The sequence below is a fragment of the Patella vulgata genome, chromosome 6 (genome assembly GCF_932274485.2).
Source record: "Patella vulgata chromosome 6, xgPatVulg1.2, whole genome shotgun sequence".
NCBI lineage: Eukaryota > Metazoa > Mollusca > Gastropoda > Patellidae > Patella > Patella vulgata.
The window spans coordinates 7,756,531-7,775,912 of NC_065884.2; the positions used below are offsets into that span (position 1 = coordinate 7,756,531).

Here is a 19,382-nt window from a genome sequence, read left to right on the forward strand (position 1 = left end):
TCATGTACATACCTTGCATCAACTCCACTTGACAAAATGACAGAGCTTCCCCCCCCCCCACCATTATATCTATTTAATAATTGAAATGAAATGAAATGGGGTAAAAAGTCCTACTGTTCTGCTCCGACTGGACTAATAAAGACGAGCAGATGCCATGCAGTGTACTATGGGGGGAATTTTGTCCGGATGATGGCGCTACGGCCTACTCTTCATTCGAATTCCAACTGCCAAGGAGGCTCTGTTACGTGCATCCGAACGTATGGTGAGCGGCCATTGGTATAATTTTATTTCAATGATTCGCTTGTGGTTTGGGCTCTTTAGCATTGGGAGGAATCCGGAAGACCCAGAGGAATTCAACGAGATTGGACCAATCTGATTAAAATACAGATCTATATTTCGTTTCGTTTTTTATACTGTCGGGTGAAGACAAGTAAAAAAAACCATAAGAAACGAAACGAAATAGGATCTGTGTTTTAATCAGATTTGACAGGTGATCTTACTTCTTGTCTAAAGCTCATCTCGACCACTCCGTCTATTAAAAAAGTAGTCCAGTAGTCGAAATTACGTTGTATAGAGCCCAGTAGAGAGAGAGAGAGAGAGAGAGAGAGACTAACATATGGTTTAATTTTATTTCAATAATTCGCTTGCGCGTGGGGATCTTTAGCAGTGGGAGGAAATCGGAGAACCCGGAGAAAACCCACGAGGTTGAACAGGCGACCCTACTCCTTGTCACGTACAACAGGGGATTCGAAACCACGCCAGTTGACTCAATGACCATTGGCCCAGTAGGCTATGAGCAGAACAGTAGGACGTTAAACTCCATTTCATTTCATTTCGTATTGCCCGCGCGCATATTGCTCCCATAGTTCTTCTGAACGGACTTCCATTACCATTATAAGGAAAAGTGCAACTACAATATGAGTAGATCTAGGCCTATTTATTTAATTTTTTTATTTTTTTAAATTTGGTTTGTTTAGAAAATTTAATTAGATGGATCTCATTCGTCGCAGTCCTAACCATCATTTTTTTTCTGGAATTCCATATCTCGCTATGGGAAAATGGCTAGGAAATATTTGATTAATAAAAAAACAAAGTAATCAATTTTTCTTCAAAGTGTTACTACTCAGTGGTCATCGAAAAAAAAACGCCCTTTCGCATTGGGCCGATGGGATTTCTTTGGAATAAATGTTATATAAGGGAAGCAACTCTTAACCAAAGTACGCTAAATTTTACAAATAGGTCGGAAAATAGATCACCGCTTACTCTGTCTCTTGACCGGAAGTCAAGTATAATGGTAGAAAAACGTGATGTTTGACAGATTTATTTTCATATTTCAGATAAAAAAATGATTCCCTGTAAATGTAAGATGGCATTTCGTTAATTTCAAAGAATGTCTGGCTAACTCGATTTTTGTTGGGGTTGGACTTTACAGACATGGCCGCCAAAATAACGGGTGTGTGTCAATGTTTGACATTTTCATTTTGTTATGACTGAGATTTGGGCCACATTTCGATAAAATCACCCTTCAATTTTATTTGATTTGATGAAATAGGACTATTATCATTTCAATTTTTTTTTTGATTTGTTGTTGGAATGTGCCTACTTTGAGTCAATCTCTTCAGATCCTTTACACACAACAAATGTGTATTTCATTTTCATTCGATTCATGATTTGGATAATTTCCCATTCTGTCAGTCAGAGTGATGATGAAATGTACTGACATCACTGTTTACATATATACCGGTATATATACCTTCATACTATATATTTTTATTTCAGACACAGCATTACTCCAATGGTATAGTTAATTGATAAAGTTTTATCCAGTGTTTTATCACATTTATACATAATAATGGCGACCAGACGTTCTAGACTTCAGATAAAGCCAAATATTGGTCCAAAGATAACCAAAACTCCAGCCAAAACACCAGTAAATGTTCCAAAGGCCTCAGAAACCGAAAAATCCGAAACTGACAAACTTGTTACTGTATTAAAAGATAAAACGGTTCCACTTCTTCAGAATTCTAATAATAGTGAAATAAAAAGCACAGAGGAACTACAAGAAAAGATAGCCATAAATTCACCCTCAAGAGATGTATCAGAAACTGAACCAGTTAAAAACTCTGTCAATAAAAGTCCGACTCCTGCTGAGAATGCTGTCAAGCCGTTATTCAAACCTGACCCTGGGCCTCTCGCTCGGGGAATAAGAAACCGTTTTGCAAAACCTAAACCAAATATTGGATTAAGAGGTGTTGCAAGGTAAGTTCTATTTAGTTTAATTTTAAGCTGATATATGTGACATCCAATACTGGTAATGGGTTTGGATGGCTGAATGCTTAGCACGTGCGCGCGTTGTATCATAAGGTCTGTCATTGAGTTGTACATGCCACGGAGTAGGGTCGCTTGTCCAACCTCGTGGGTTTTCAGTAGGTCCTCCGGTTTCCTCCCATCTCTCTCTGTCTCTCCCACCAATACTAGTACAGTACATGTAGTAGTGGTTCAAGTTTGAAATACAGTGGACTCTGTCACATCCAACATCGTACGGGATCGTTACAATAATTCGGACGACAAAGCATTTCGGAATACCGAGTTTTCTCCAAAACCGGAAATACTGTAACTTCTAAAACCGGAAGTATTTTTATATTGTAGCTTCGAATCACCAGAATGCTATTCCCTTTATAAATGATAAACTTTTCTGTATTTTCAAAATTTTAGTACATTATATAATTAACAATAACAATGCATGCGTACAATATATTCATAAAGTCATTTACATGTAATATCAATGGCACCTGTCATCCAACCTTTGCGATTGGCCGACCAATTGACTGGCAGGTTGATCTTGTCCACTGCCTTAAAACATCTTGTGTTCACTGCTTTACCATTCAAAGTAATCAACACAGACCGGCGCTTGCGAGTTTTAATCTCACCGATAATTGATTGGTGATTACTTGTTAATCTTTTCTGGCTTCACACCCATTGAGTTTTAATTTCACCGATAATTGGATGCTTCATACCCACCGTTTGAAGTACGGATTATGCGGTGTCGATTCAATGGAAATTATGTGACAGGACGGCTGATTGATGTCGGAATCCGGAACATACAGAATTCGGATTTACCAGCGATTTTTTGGCTGAAGTAATAAGGAAATAAATCAGGACATGAAAATCATGTCGGATGTCACAGCAATCCGGAGTGATCAGAGATCGGATGTGACAGAGTCCACTGTATATTGATTGATTGATGTTGTAGCCTACATTTATTACAAGACTAAGAATAATTCCATTTCAATTTGAAGTGGTTGGTGTCTCAAAAATTAATTCCCGGTCAGATGATTTTTAAAAAAAATTTTTATTAAGAATTCTAAGGTTCAAAATTGCCTCTTGGACAATAAGCTGATTATTCAAGCAAATATATTAAAATCACAAGAGATGACCTTTAGCGGTGTAATATGAATATTATTTATTAAAGATACATTATGGGAGATTAGATAAAGAGTTTGCTGTTCTCACTATAATTGTTAAAAACTAGATCCAAATAGAATATGTTAAAACTTAAGTCAAACTGCTCTTCTCTGAACCAAGATATTAGCTTTTGAATTTTATGCTAGCCTTGATCATCATTACTAAAGTCGGTACGATAAAAAACATAGTCTTGATTATCCATTTTTGAATTTAATCATCAATGAGCGTTGAGCAGCAGATCGGATTCAAATCCAGTAAACATATGATACATAAGATGACATCAAGAATTGATTATGGTTTGGATAAGTTAATTAATGTCTAATTAATAGTTTATATAATATTTCAGGCCTAAAGAAAGACCTGCAATAGGCAGATTTAGCTCTTGCATAATGTATGTTTAAATGCCAAATTATGTATTCCAGGCCGAATTCTGCTAAACCAACTAGTCCTGTTAAAGTTTTCTCACCTGAACGATCACCTATCAAATCGCCGATTAAATCACCTGTTAGACTTTCCCTTTCTAATGAAGATTCCAGGTAATATATATTTTATACTGATTGGACAGAGTTTAATTTTTGTGTTGACAAATCTAAAGCCCTGTGCTCGTATATTGTTATCACCCTAGTCTGTTAGCCCATCTGTCCACTCTAGATCTAGAGAGTTAACTTCTTAAAGGACAATATTGGTGTCAGTCATTATCACATATGTCATAACTCATAGAACTTGTTAAACACGTTCCAAATATACTTTTAACACAGAGATCATTGCTATGATAGCTGCGTTATTAAGATTTCAAGAAAGGGAAATGGCGAATGCAAAAGGAAAACCCAAGTTATCCTTCTATATGACTGACTGAAGTGATGAGTGATAACAGATACACGGGCGAATTTCTTCTCACTAATAATTCCTTCCAAGACCAAAAGTTGTTACATGACACTGTATCACATATGTGATAATGACTTGACACCAATATTGTCCTCTAACCAATTGTGATCAAATGTAAGCAATAGTTACAATCAGAGTAAAGATGGTCCCCATTGATTTAGAACATTTCCCAAAAAATGGTTATTGTCCCTGACGGATACAGTTTATCATTACCATACTTGTAATCATTCTGCAGGGTTCATTTCTTGCCAAATTTACATCATTTAGAATCGGGATAAATATGGCCCGGAATTATTGCTCTTGACTTGTGAGCAGAACAAAAGGACGTTAAATTTCATTTTTATAGGGGGGGGGGGGGTATGGCCAAATGTATCATACGGCCTGTCATTGAGTCAACTGGCGTGGTTTCGAATCCCCGGTTGTACGTGACGAGGAGTAGGGTTGCCTGTCCAATCTCGTGGGTTTTCTCCGGGTCCTCCGGTTTCCTCCCACTGCTAAAGACCCCTACGCGCAAGCGAATTATTGAAATAAAATTAAAACCATATGTTAGTCCCGAAATGACCTGGTTTGTGTCGAGTGGATTTTAAACCCCATTTCTCTCTCCCATTTCTATAGACCTGTACATGCGTGTGAAATCTTGACGTCAAGTTGTATCATATGTTAGTCCATATTCCTGAAGCAACGACTGAGTGAACAGTGAACCCCATTTCTCTCTGTGTAAAATTATATTTTATATTTTGATGAAATAATTCAGTACTCAGCAGTGAACCCCATCTCTCTCTGTGTAGAATTATATTTTATATTTTGATGAAATATTTCAGTACCCAGCAATCTAGTATATCGTGTGTAGATACATGTGAACAAGATGAGAATAGTCCTGTTGTTAATGTAGATCAAACAATATCAACATCAACTATAGACAAAAGATCCACTCAACAAAAAACAGAAAAAATCAAAACTTCACGGGTAAATTATATAGATTATTATACAGTCTGATTGAAATACAGATCTATACTTTCGATAGCGTAGACTACATCAAGATCAGATAAGTTGTACTATAAGGTCATGCCAGGGGTCATACATGTACGCGCAGCTTTTGACCATATGACGTCAGACATTGATTAATCAGCCAGTGTTGGTGTTTCTAGTGGTTTACCCACAGTTCCGTGCATGGCACGTCAAGAAGTCGCAGGCGGAACAGACTGTTTCTTTGGCTTATCCCTCACATCAACCAAAACACCGGTAATATAACAACTCTTCCAGATCCTAGTGTAGTAAAGACAAGTAAAACGAAATTTGGAACTATAAAAAACGAAACGAAATAGGATCTGTACTTTTAATCAGATAGCTTATTATTTCTATGTCAGATTGATGATAGTTTAGAAATGCACTGATAACATCATATATTATCGAATGATGTTTCAACATTATGTCAGGCATTTATATTTAAAGGAGCTAAATCGCTAATATTCGGGACCTAGAAATGGACACAAATGAGTTGCAATGCATATAATAATGTAATATGAATGTATATAAACTGATTTACATTCAATCGTTTCTGTTTTTACTCTTGATTTCAAATCAATTATGTTCAGAGAAATACGTCAGCAGTCTCAATCGAATGGCCATCTCTAGCGTTTGGTTATTCCAGTCTACACCGATAGTATTTATTGCACATGCTCTCCAGATAAGAATATGGTGTCACCGTTTGACTTGACATGTTGAATAATGTCTAGCCTCGCTCTTCGCGTCCCTTGTTACAAATGGCGCTAAAACGCATTATGGTACGAGATTCGTGTACCAAAGGTAAAATGTTTATTTTGTCTTAAATATTGGATATCAGAAGCCCATCTTTTCCCGGTAAGACCACAACATCAAATTAATGTTGATATAAATGGACAAATAATTCGTGTTTTCAATGTGTAAGACTTTGGATGATAATGAGTTAAGAGACTAAGCTACTTTAAAGGAATCAAGTCTTTAACTTAATATCATTCACAGTCTTCAGCATTGCAAACACGACTTGTTGGTCAATTTAAATTGACATTGATGTTGTTATCTTACCGTAAAAAGATAGGTTTCTAATATCCAACTGAAAATTTTAAAATTGGAACACGGATCACCAATACCGGGATCATATCCTGAACCTTCTGTTCAGTGTAATGAAATGAAATGGGAGTATCCTACTGTTCTGCTTCAACTGGGCTATTGAAGATGGGCATACAGCCCGGAAAGCAGCGCTACGGTCTACTCTTATATCAAATTCCAAGTGCCAAGTTATCTTTTACGGGAACTTGTTTTCCGTAAAATCCGACTGACTAGACAACTGGCGTAGTTTCGATTCCCCGGTTGTACGTGACCAGGAGTAGGGTTGCCTGTCCAACCTTGTTGGTTTTCTCTGGGTCCTCCGGTTTCCTCCCACTGCTAAAGACCCCTACGTGCAAGTGAATTGTGGAAATATAATTGAAATATATGTTAGTCCCGAAATGACCTAGTTTGTGTTGAGTGGACGTTAAACCCCATTTCTCTCTCTCTCCTTATCAGGCCTTCCATCCTGCACCACTGACAAGGAGAAACTATGCCGGAAAATCCTGATAAACTTTCTCGGTCAACACCGGGAGTGAACCAGCGACCTCCAGGCTAGCGAGCCAACACCCTACTCCCTTAGCCACTGTGGCTCCCCTCTCCTGTTTAGTGATCCAGCACCTTGCTTACTGTGGCTACCTCCTGTATATATCAGGTGTTGGATGGACGAACGGTTAGCGCTGTATCATAAGGTCTGTCATTGAGTTAACTGGCATGGTTTTGATTCACCGGCTCGGTCTCCTCCCACTGCTAAAGAGCCTAAGGCGAAAGCAAATTATTGAAATAAAATTGAACCATGTGTTAGTCCCAGAAACTCCATTTCTCTCTCTCACTGTGGCTACCTCCTGTAATAATAAAACAAATACGTTTTACTTCCAGATGAAATATTGTGGATGTCAGACATAATGAATTATATTTTATTTGTAAATATTACAGAGACAGAGAGCTATTAATATTCGTCAGTTTCCTGAAGATGAACCACCAGATCGACAGAAGATGAAAATGAGTGATCTAATTTACTGGAATCCTTCTAAAAATCCAATGAAGTAAGTTCAATGCCTAAAGAGGGCTGATAAAACATTTTCTTTGTTTAAATTTTACAAGCAAATAAAGGGTCTCTTGTTCAAGTGACTATAGATAAGCTGTTTCAATGGCATTTAGTAATTGAACTAGAGTATACAGGCCACAATTCTATGGAATACAATTACTGCTTATTACTGAGCGACGTTTCGACTAGGCTTCTCTAATCATTATCATAGCTTGATAATGACTAGAGAAGCCTAGTCGAAATGTCGCTCAGTAACAAGCAGTAATTGTATTCCATAGAATTGTGACTATTGATAAGGATTGAATTTTGGAGGTTTCACTATTGTGAAGTTTATCCACCCATTAACCTTAAACATTTAATTATCCACCCTTAAAAAACTTGGGGGGTTGGATGGCCGAATGGCTAGCACATGCACGCTGTATCATAAGGTCTGTCATTGAGTCAATTGGCATGGTTTTGATTGCCCGGTTGTACGTGACAAGTAGTAGGGTCGCCTGTCCAACCTTATGGGTTTTCTCCAGGTCCTCCGGTTACCTCCCACTGCTAAAGACCCCTACGCGCAAGTGAATTATTGTAAAATAAAATTAAACCATATGTTTGTTCCAAAATGACCTAGTTTGTGTCGAGTGGACGTTAAACCCTATTTCTTTCTCTCTTTTATCTCTCCCCCCCTCCCCCCAAGGAGGTAAAAGGTTTATATATCTATAAATGATGAGTTAATAAACTGTAGAGATACAAGAATTATATACAATTATAAATTTATTTTCAGACAATCGAGTGAGAAGATAAGAAAGCGTAGTAATAGTATAACAGTAGAAAGTAGTTCTACATCAGATAATGTCGACAATAGTTTTACTACTGAACCTGATAAACAAGACGATTCATCCATGAGTAGTGATGCCATGTTAGTCCCACAAGTCACCATCGGTCCAGACGGCAGCATGATTATAAACGAACAGAGGTAATAAACTTCCTGCTAATTTACACTTATTCAGAGTTATTGCCCTTTTGTTATAAGGAATTGTTGTCAAAAATAATTTTATAAATGATAGTGTTTTAAATACAGCAATGCAACTAATTCTTAGTTATGTGACCTTCCTTAATAGAAAATAGTATGAGGTGTTCTTCCCTTTAGTTTACTAGAAAAATGTACAAATGAACTGCTAATTTGTGTATATTTTGAACTGATTAGAAAGGGTATAACATGGCAGTATGCTTACACTGTAACCCGGGTATTATTTAATCTTGTGTATCTAGCATTAATTTCTTTCACATTCATTCAATATCAAATCTTTGTTTAAAAATTCGTAAAAATCGTTTAAAATCACTAAAAATCATTCAGTTTTTACTTGTGTCAAGTTAAAAGCTGACCATTCAGTTTTGATAATGAGTGTCCAATTTACAAGCATTTAATTTCTCGATTACTGTGAAAAAATAAACAAACCAATTGATTATTGATGTATAATGATTAATTTTTGAACAGTGGTCAGGAAATTAAATACTTGTAAATTGGACACTCATTATCAAAATCAATCAGTAAGCTTTAAACTGGACAAATTGGATGATTTTTGGTGATTTTAGATGATTTTTTTTACCAATTTTTAAACAAAGATTTGATACTGAATGAATGTTAAATAAATTAATGCTAAATACACAAGATTAAATGATATCCAGATTACAGTGTTAGAAAGGGTATAATATGGCAGTAGGTCTACATGCTCACAGTTTGATGTATCATCATCAGCAGATCAACTGTCAGCAGAATGGAGTTTATGGGGATTTTGATTATCAGTCCATAACCTTCCAAATCTACCGATCTCTATGTGGTGTGAACAGAATTGGGATGTACATGTAGTCAAATGTTTCTATTTATCCTGTAACCAAGCATTAGTTATTTTTTATCCTGCTCTGTAAGCAAGCATTACATAGTTCTATTTATCCTGCTCTGTAACCATGTATCAGTTCTATTTATCCTGCTCTGTAACCATGCATCAGTTCTATTTATCCTGCTCTGTAACCATGTATCATTTCTATTTAACATGCTCTGTAACCATGTACCAGTTCTATTTATCCTGCTCTGTAACCATGTATCATTTCTATTTAACATGCTCTGTAACCATGTACCAGTTCTATTTATCCTGCTCTGAACCAAGCATCAGTTCTATTTATCCTGCTCTGTAACCATATATTATTTGTATTGTCTAGTTTGGTAGTTGAAGCTGAACATGAGAAGGAAGTTTTATCACCAACTGAGATTGTTGAGGAGGATGATGTATACGTTAATTATAATAGTTTCAGAAATAAAGGAACAACTAAATGTTGGCTAGATAATGGTACGTTTAATTCAAGTTGTCTTCTTAATAATTTGGCTAAGTTCCAATCCTTTTGGAGATTTAGCCAACAATAGCTTAGTTAGTTTAGCAGAATACTATTTACTTTCACTGAATAGAGTCAATTGCAATTAAGAATGAAAAAGCTGTTGTTGGAGTCCACTGATTTAACCTGTGTTATAATTATAATCTTTAAGATGCATTTAGTAACTGGATAGAGCAATAAACTATAACACATACTTATGGAAAAACAGCTACTTATTATTTGAGCGATGTTTCTAAGAGTATTCTCTCAACGTTAACAAGCTAATACAGTAATACAAAAATTATGAGGCTAATTTATCCAGAAAATTATAACAACAATTCCTGAAACCACACAGGACAATAAGTGGGAGTTGGGTGGCCGAATGGTTAACGCGTGACAAGGTGTAGGGTCGCCTGTCCAACCTTGTGGGTTTCTCCGGTTTACTCCCACTGCTAAAGACCCCTACCCACAAGTGAATTATTGAAATAAAAATTGAACCATATGTTAGTCCAGAAATGACCTAGTTTGTGCCGAGTGGATGTTAAACTCCATTTCTCTTTCTCCCTTCCATACCGAAGATATGTTGGGTGCCATATTGACCTCCGCAGACTCATATTATAGTGAATAACAATTAGCTCACTTACTGTTGTTTGGTTTCGTTAAATATACTATTCAAAAAAAGTAGGGGATATTTGATTTTGGGGGCATAATACTAAAATATGCAAATGACCACGAAAAAATTCACTATAGAACCTAACAGAAGAAACATTTCCAGTTACACGTGACGCCCAAACGCACCAATAGCTACCGCATGGAATGCAGGTGATGCTTGGGATCATCATGGGGGTCCAACCCAAGATTTGCACGACTCTGACTTTGAATGTTACAGTCATTGTGGCATTGAATTCCAGGGTGGAAACATCAGTTTAATTGTTTTAGTGACCAGAAAACAAATTTTGATATGCGTCTTGGCAGTCCATGTTGTGCCGTTCGCACGACGTCATGGCCGCCGTTTCATCTTCCAGGATGACAACGCAAGATGTCACAGGGCCAGGATCGTTACAGGTTACCTCCAACAACAGAACATCACCACATTACCTTGGCCAGCACTGAGTCCCGACCTCTCCCCCATCGAGCATGTCTGGGACATGCTTGGACAGAGGTTACGTCAACGTCAACAACGTCCTGCCAATGTCCAAGAACTTGCTGCTGCGTTGCAACAGGAATGGGACAATCTGGACCAAAATGACCTTAGACGTCTCATTAGGAGTATGCCACGTCGGATCAATGCTTGTTTGGCAAACAGAGGAGGATTTACCCGTTACTGACTTGGTTGTGATGCTGTGGTAACTTTGCTGTTTGACCCCGGGTATCATTTTACCCTTATAATGGTCAGTCTGTGCCTTACTTAGTCTAACGATCATTTGGAATAAATCGATGAATGTGAACTTCACTTCATTTTGTCATTTGTTTCTTCGTCAGTTTCATTAGGTGACTTTAATAACAATTAAAAATCAAATATCCCCTACTTTTTTTGAATAGTATATGTCAGTTGGACTTTTGACTACATTTTAGGATTAAAGAACTTGATTTTGATTTTTAAAACATTTTTATTATAGAAACAGCCAGATTCTACAGAGCTCTAAGTGCACTAGGAACAGATTTTTCACTGATGAGCAGCCTTTTCCCTCACAGAACCAGGAGAGAACTTAAGGTTGGTACATTCAGATTTCAAATCAATATCTTTGCTTATCAGGACAACAGCATGACCTGTTTTGCTTATCAGGACCAACAGCATGACATGTTTTGCTTATCAGGACCAACAGCATGACCTCTTTTTCTTATCAGGACAACAGCAGGACCTCTTTTTCTTATCAGGACAACAGCATGGCATGTTTTGCCTATCAGGACCAACAGCATGACCTGTTTTTCTTATCAGGACAACAGCATGGCATGTTTTGCCTATCAGGACCAACAGCATGACCTGTTTTTCTTATCAGGACCAGCAGCATGACCTGTTTTTCTTATCAGGACCAACAGCATGACCTGTTTTTCTTATCAGGACCAACAGCGTGACCCGTTTTTCTTATCAGGACCAACAGCATAACCTGTTTTTCTTATCAGGACCAGCAGCATGACATGTTTTGCCTATCAGGACCAACAGCATGACCTGTTTTTCTTATCAGGACAACAGCATGACCTATTTTGCCTATCAGGACCAACATCATAACCTGTTTTTCTTATCGGGATCAACAGCATGACATGTTTTGCTTTGATTCGTGCTGTAATTGTTACATCTCATAAATAAAGTTTTGTGAGCCATGCTGACTCAGTATAGTGTGGTGTTGGCTTGATGGTACTCAGGATTTTCCACCATGATTTCCCTTGTCAGAGGTGCAGAAGATAGGACCTAGCATTGCGATGGAATTCAAAACTAACATCCCATGTATTCCATTAGGAGCATGATAATGATGGGGGGTTGGATGGCTGAATGGTTAGCATGCGCGTGCTGTATCATAAAGTCTCATTGAGTCGACTGGCGTGGTTTCGATTCCCCGGTTGCACGTGACAAGGAGTAGAGTCACCTCTGTCCAACCTCGTGGGTTTTCTCCGGGTCGTCCGGTTTCCTCCCACTGCTAAAGACCCCTACGCGCAAGCAAATTATGTAAATAAAATTAAACGATATGTTAGTCCCGAAATGACCTAGTTTGTGTCGAGATGACGTTAAACCCCATTTCTCTCTCTCTCTATGATAATGATCGTCTTGAAATCGAATTAAGGGTTGACTGTAGGTGCCTTTGCCATGGGAATTTTGCCATGCCAATGGAAATGAAATGAAATGGGGTTTAACCTTCCACTGTTCTACTCCGACTGGGCTAATGAATTCCAATCATCCTTTACCAAAGCTGCCTGTCTAACCTCCTGGGTTTTCTCTGGGTCCTCCAGTTTCCCCCCACTGCTAAAGACCCTTATGCGCAATAAAATTGAACCATATTTTAGTCCCGATATGACCTAGTTTGTGTCGTGAACATTAAACCCCCATTTTTCTCTCTCTTTCATTAGCCCAGTTGGAGCAGAACAGTAGGACGTTAAACCCTATTTCATTTCCATTGCCATGGCAAAATGTCCCTCATCGCTCACTTTATGTATGCCTGTCAAAACTAGCCTAGTTGGTTCAGTAAAATAGTATGTTAAACAACTCCATTTGAATTCAAACAGTGTTCATGATTTGAAATGTCCTGCATACAAAATGGTGGTATTCTTTGTTAAAGGGGCAGGGATATTAGATAAAGAGCAATCGGATTAAACCACAGATCCTATTTCGTTTCGTTTTTATAGTTCAAAATTTCGTTTTTACTTGTCTTTACTACCCTTGGATCTTGATTAAACGATTAAATGGATAATCGAGACTATGCTGTTTATCGTACTGACTTTAGTAATGATGACCGAGGCTAGGCAGAAATTTCATTCGCTTAGTTCTCGGTTCATAGTGGATCAATTTGAATGAAATTTTCAGCAAATTGCCTTTACGTTATCTAGTTTTTAATTATTATAGTGAGAACTGCCAACTCATTTTCGTATCTCCCATAATATATCTTTAACAATTTAGATAATATTTCAGGCCTAAAGCAAGACCTGCAATAGGCAGATTTACCTCTTGCATAATGTCTGTTTAAATGTTGCAAACACACATTCTTAAAATTCAATAGTAGGATAGAATTATTGTACGATAGAAATTTTGCAGGATAGAAATTTTGTATGATAGTGATAGAATTTTTGTTGATATACACGTGTAAAAATTAAGTTTTTGATATCATATAAAGATATTTGTGATAGTAATGTCTGTGATAATTTTATTTCAGAATAAATTTAAGAGAGAAGAGAGATATAATCGTCAGATGGTTGACATGGCAATCAGTAAGTAATGACATAAAACACTCTACATTGTGACACTGACATTGTTAATCTAGTTGATATGGCAATCAGTAAGTAATCATATAAAACTCTCCACACGGTTTCCCCTTGTCAGTGGTGCAGGACAGCTGTCTAGTTGTTTGGATGCACCGAAAAAGAGTTGGAATTCGATAAGAAAGTAAGCTGTAGTGCTGCTGTGTGGGTAAAACCTCCTTCATAGCATACCGAATGATGTGTGTCTGTCTTCATTAGCCCAGTCGGTGCAGGGAAGTAGGATGTTAAAGCCCGTTTCATCTTCAGATCAAAAAGATGGGTGTCTAACGCGTTCAAAATGGATCATAAGGTCTGTCATAAACTCAAACTCGTGGGGTTTCACATACTAGTTCACTAGTGTCTGTCATTTTGTCAAGTATAAATGATATCGTTATTATGACGACAAGGTCATAATTAAAGTAACTAAGTCTCTAACTCAGTATCATCCAAAGTCTTTGACATTGAAAACACGAATTATTTGTCAATTTAAATCAACATTGGTGTTGTTATCGTATCGTGAGAAGATGGGCTTCTGATATCCAATATTTAAGACAAAATAAACATTTTACCATTGGTACACAGATCGTGCACCATAATGCTTTTCAGTGCCATTTGTAATAAGGGACTCGAAGGAGGAGGCTGGACATATTCCACAAGTCATGTCAAACAGTGACGGCATATTCTTGTCTGGAGAGCATGCACAATAAATACTATCAGTGTAGACTGGAATAACCAGACGCTAGAGATTGCCATTCGATTGAGACTTTTGGCGTATTTCGCTGAACATAACTGATTAAAAATTACAGTAAAAACAGAAATGATTGAATGTAAATCAGTTTATGTACATTCATATAACATTATTATATGCGTTGCGACCCATTTGTATCAATTTCTAGGTCCCAAATATTAGCGATTTATCTCCTTTAAGCTCTTGATGTGTTTATAACTATTGTGAATCATTTTTCCATTCCTATTTAATTGAGGGGGGTTGGATGGCTGAATGGTTAGCGTGCGCGCGCTGTATCATACAGTCTGTCATTGAGTCGACTGGCGTGGTTTCGAATCCCCGGTTGTACGTGGCAAAGAGTAGGGTCGCCTGTCCAACCTCGTGGGTTTTCTACGGGTCCTCCGGTTTCCTCCCACTGCTAAAGACCCCTACGCGCAAGCGAATTATGTAAATAAAATTAAACCATATGTTAGTCCCGAAATGACCTAGTTTGTTTGAGTGGACGTTAAACCCCATTTCTCTCTCTTTCTCCTATTTAATTGCTCGCTAGCCTGGAGGTCGGGTGTTCGATCCCTGCATTGGCCGAGAAAGTTATCCAGATTTTCCGGCGTGGTTCCCCCTTGTCAGTGATGCAGGACAGAGGGCCTGACAAGGACAGCTGTCTAGTCCTTCGGATGAGACGAAAAACCGAGGTCCTGTGTATACATTGGAATGCACGTAAAAGATCCCTTGGCAGTTGGAATTCGATATAAGAGTAGGCGATGGTGCCGCTGCCCGGGCAAAATTTCCCTCATAGCACACTGTATGGCGTATGCCCGTCTCCATTAACCCAGTATAGAAGCAGAACAGTAGGACGTTAAACCCCAGTTCATTTCATTTCATTTCCTATTTAATTTATAGAAATGAGGACACCATTAAGTCTAGAAAGTTTTGAAAGCATCGAATCCGTTCTAGAGAAAGATAAACATGAGAGAGAAAATAAACGTAAGGCATCCATTAAAAGAAAGAAAGAAGAGAAACAGGCGAGTAATCCTGAATATAAACCAAAAAAGTCCAGACCTACCAAGGAAATTAAAAATACCAAGAAATCCGTGGAAGAGGAAGAAGCTGTCGCGTCGTCGCCCGAGGCTAATAATAATAAAACGAGCAGACCGTCAAGACCTAAAAAACCTAAAATAACCAAGGAGAAGACAACTCCGGATAAACTCAGTATAAAAAGACAAGATGGAGATCAGGTTCAACCAGAGATAATCAGAAAAAGTAAGTAAATCTTGTGTTAAAATTCCAGACCTTTTTTCTTAAACCGTTCATCCCTTTCAGTCTTGGGGGATTGGATGGATGAATGGTTAGTGCGCGCGCGTTGTATCATAACGTCTGTCATTGAGTCAATTGGCGTTGTTTAGATTCCCCTATTGTACGTGACAAGGAGTAGGGTCGTCTGTTCAACCGTGTGGGTTTTCTCAGGGTCCTCTGGTATCCTCCCACTGCTAAAGACCCCTACGCACAAGCGAAATATTGAAATAAAATTGATCCACATGTTAGTCCCAAAATGACCTAGTTTATGTCAAGTGGACGTTAAACCCCATTTCTCTGTCTCTCTCTTTTCAGTCTTGTTTTTCAACTATTCCTCTCCACTTGCAGCCCAGCATCACCATAATCAAATAACGACCTTGATACTTTGACTTCCATTGATTGGTTATTACAATGAGAGGTCATCTTCAGGCCTACAATGTACGCACTTATTCAACACAAGTTCGCATTTTTGTTGACAAAAACAAGAAATAATATTTTTTTTCCAAACTTTTGTTTCTTTTTTACAGATTTTGCAAAATTTTCAAAATTAAAGGACAATATTGGTGCCGGTCATTATCACATATGTGTTAGAGCTGGTTAAACACATTCCAAATATATTTTTAACACAGAGATCATTACTACGATAGCTGAATAATACAGGTTTCCCATATCGGAAGTGACGAACGCCAAAGGAAAACATGAATCCCCGCTCTATATAACTGACTGATGTGACGAGTGATAACGGATATACTACTACTCATGTTTTCCTTTGGCGTTCGTCACTTCCGATACGGGAAACCTGTATTATTCAGCTATCGTGATAATGACTGGCACCAATATTGTCCTTTAAGTCTTTGAATGAGGCTGCTCTTTCACAATTTTCATATTATTTTGATATTTTCCATACCCTGATAATATTGTTTTTTGTTGTTTATAAGTAAACCATTAGAATATGATAATATTGTTCTGGTTGTTTAACTGTTGTTGTCAATATATAAACCGATGTTTTTTTAGGTAAATCTTGGTTGTTTTTAGGTAAACCGTTGTTGTTTATATATACATGTAAACTGTTGTTTACATGTAAACCATTGTTGTTTATATCTAAACTGTTGTTGTTTATATGTAACCTTTTGTTGTTTATATGTAAACCTTTGTTGTTTGGATGTAAACCATTGCTGTTTATATGTAAAGCATTGCTGTTTAAGGTAAACCATTGCTGTTTATAGGTAACCGTTGTTGTTTATAGGTAACCGTTGTTGTTTATAAGTAAACCATTGCTGTTTATAGGTAAACCATTGCTGTTTATAGGTAACCGTTGTTGTTTATAGGTAAACCATTGCTGTTTATACGTAAACTGTTGTTGTTTATAGGTAAACCGTTGTTTACAGGTAAACCATTGTTTACAGGTAAACCATTGTTTACAGGTAAACCATTGTTTATAGGTAAACTGTTGTTTATAGATAAACCGATGTTGTTTATATGTAAACTGCTGATGTTTTAGGTAAACCATTGTTGTTTATTATAAGTAAATCATTGCTGTTTATAGATAAACTGTTGTTGTTTATATGTAAACCAACCATTCTTGTTTTTAGGTAAACCATTAGAATATGAAGAGTTTGAATTTGAATCAAGTGATGAAGAGGACAAATTACCAGCAAGGTTTGTTTTTTCCATTCCTCCAGGTACTCGGGTTTCCTCCCACTTCTTAAGAATCCTGTTTGTGCATGGCCGAATGGTTAGCATGTGCATGTTGTATAATAAGGTCTGTCATTGAGTCAACTGGTGTGATTTCGATTCCCTGGTTGTACGTGACAAGGAGTAGGGTCGCCTGTCCAACCTCGTGGGTTTTCTCCACTGCTAAAGACCCTTAAGGGCAAGCGAATTATAGAAATAAAATTGAACCATATGTTAGTCCTGAAATGATCTAGTTTGTGTCGAGTGGCAAATTCTGCTGGCGTGGATTACACTGGTAACCATAAAAATAAAGATAGTAAGCCTCATTCCATGAAACATGTAATTGATTTTGTCTTATTTCAGGCTTCCAAAACTACAAAAATCATCCAAATTCACCGAATTTCAAAATACAGCTTCTAAGAAATTACAGGTGATATGTGCTAGTCGGCCTGTATCAGATGATTCGGATGATGATGATAACGAAGATGATGATGTCGATGTCCTGGCTAGTGACAGTGATATTGATGAAGATGTAACGTCTAATTCGAACATTGCGATCAATCATACACAAGAAAATGTAACATCTAATTTGAACATCGTGATCGATCATACACAAGAAAATGTAATGTCTAATTCGAACATTGTGATCGATCATACACAAGAAAATGTAACGCCTTATTCGAACATCGTAATTGATGATACACAAGAAAATGATTTAACGAATGCTAATAATGACTTGCTTGAGAGTGCTGGTGAAAATACGCCTATAAACGATAGTAGTGAAATCCTCAATTCAGAAAATATTGAAGAAAATTTATGTAATATCACCGAAGATATTAATAATAGTTCTGGTTACATGACTTTCAATAACGTGGAAGGTGAAACAAATTTTGATGTGACCGATGATATCTTGCCAGTCGAAAATCAGCCGGAGGGAAACGTGCCGGTCGTAGAAAACGAGACACCATCACCCATCGTCGTAACAACACCCGAAGACGATGTTCCAATGACTAAGATCAAACAAAAGTCAGAGAAACTAGTGGAAAATAAAACTAAATTAACGTCGGATAATATTCAAGCAAACACAGACTTCAAGAAATCTCCGATAAATAAATCAAAAACGACAATTTCAAATGTTGAACATACAACCTCCACGACCTCCTCAACTACAACAGGTAAAAATCAGACGTCGAAAACTGTGCCGAGACGAATAAAGAAATTCCAACCTAATTTAAATCTTGCCCGTAAAAAGGATGCTTCTCCTGTCGGTAATGTTAAGAATTTACCTGTTTCAAGTGGAGCTGTTGCTAAGGAACAAGAAAAAGGTGAGCTCCCTGATATTTTTGCTTTAGCTTGAGGCATCAAGGTTTTTTTATGCCTACATTGAAATGTGGTGAAACCTGGCGGGGCCTGCCCCTCCCCCCTAAATAACAGTAAAAAGATTCACTTACTTTTAAATTCCATTCACTATAGTGAGGTCCATATATATGCCCCACATCACTATTGAGGCCCCGATTTTTCAACATTTTCCCAGGGGTCCGTACCCCCCAGGCCCCACCCAGTCAATTATATAGCCTGCATTCACCACTGAATGTGGTCATCATATATTCTAATCTTACATCTCTGTATATTTGAGGGGAGCCACATTGGCTCAGTGAGTAAGACATTGGCTCACTGACCTTGAGGTTATGTGTTCGATCCCATTGTTGGTGTAGAAATTCATCCAGATTTTCCGGTGCGGTTCCCCCTTGTCAGTGGCAAGGAACAACATATAGTCGTTTGAATGGGACAAAAACCGAGCCATGTACTAATTGGCGTGCACGTAAAATAACCCTTGATATTTGAAATTTGATATGTAAGAGTAAGCCATAGTTCCGTTGTCAGGGCAAGATTTCCCTCATA

General features: G+C 37.6%; 1 protein-coding gene across 1 annotated transcript; it reads left to right on the top strand.

The window, feature by feature from the left end:
- The first annotated feature begins 1,275 nt into the window (after positions 1-1,275).
- LOC126824210 (histone-lysine N-methyltransferase, H3 lysine-79 specific) lies at positions 1,276-18,837 on the top strand. Its single transcript, XM_056101687.1, has 12 exons — positions 1,276-1,361; positions 1,780-2,259; positions 3,888-4,001; positions 5,172-5,316; positions 7,372-7,481; positions 8,253-8,444; positions 9,689-9,816; positions 11,458-11,552; positions 13,702-13,756; positions 15,414-15,773; positions 17,399-17,465; positions 17,844-18,837. The coding sequence occupies exons 2-12, from the start codon at positions 1,853-1,855 to the stop codon at positions 18,835-18,837; spliced, it is 2,667 nt and encodes an 888-aa protein (XP_055957662.1). The 5' UTR covers positions 1,276-1,361; positions 1,780-1,852.
- Positions 18,838-19,382: the final 545 nt, after the last annotated feature.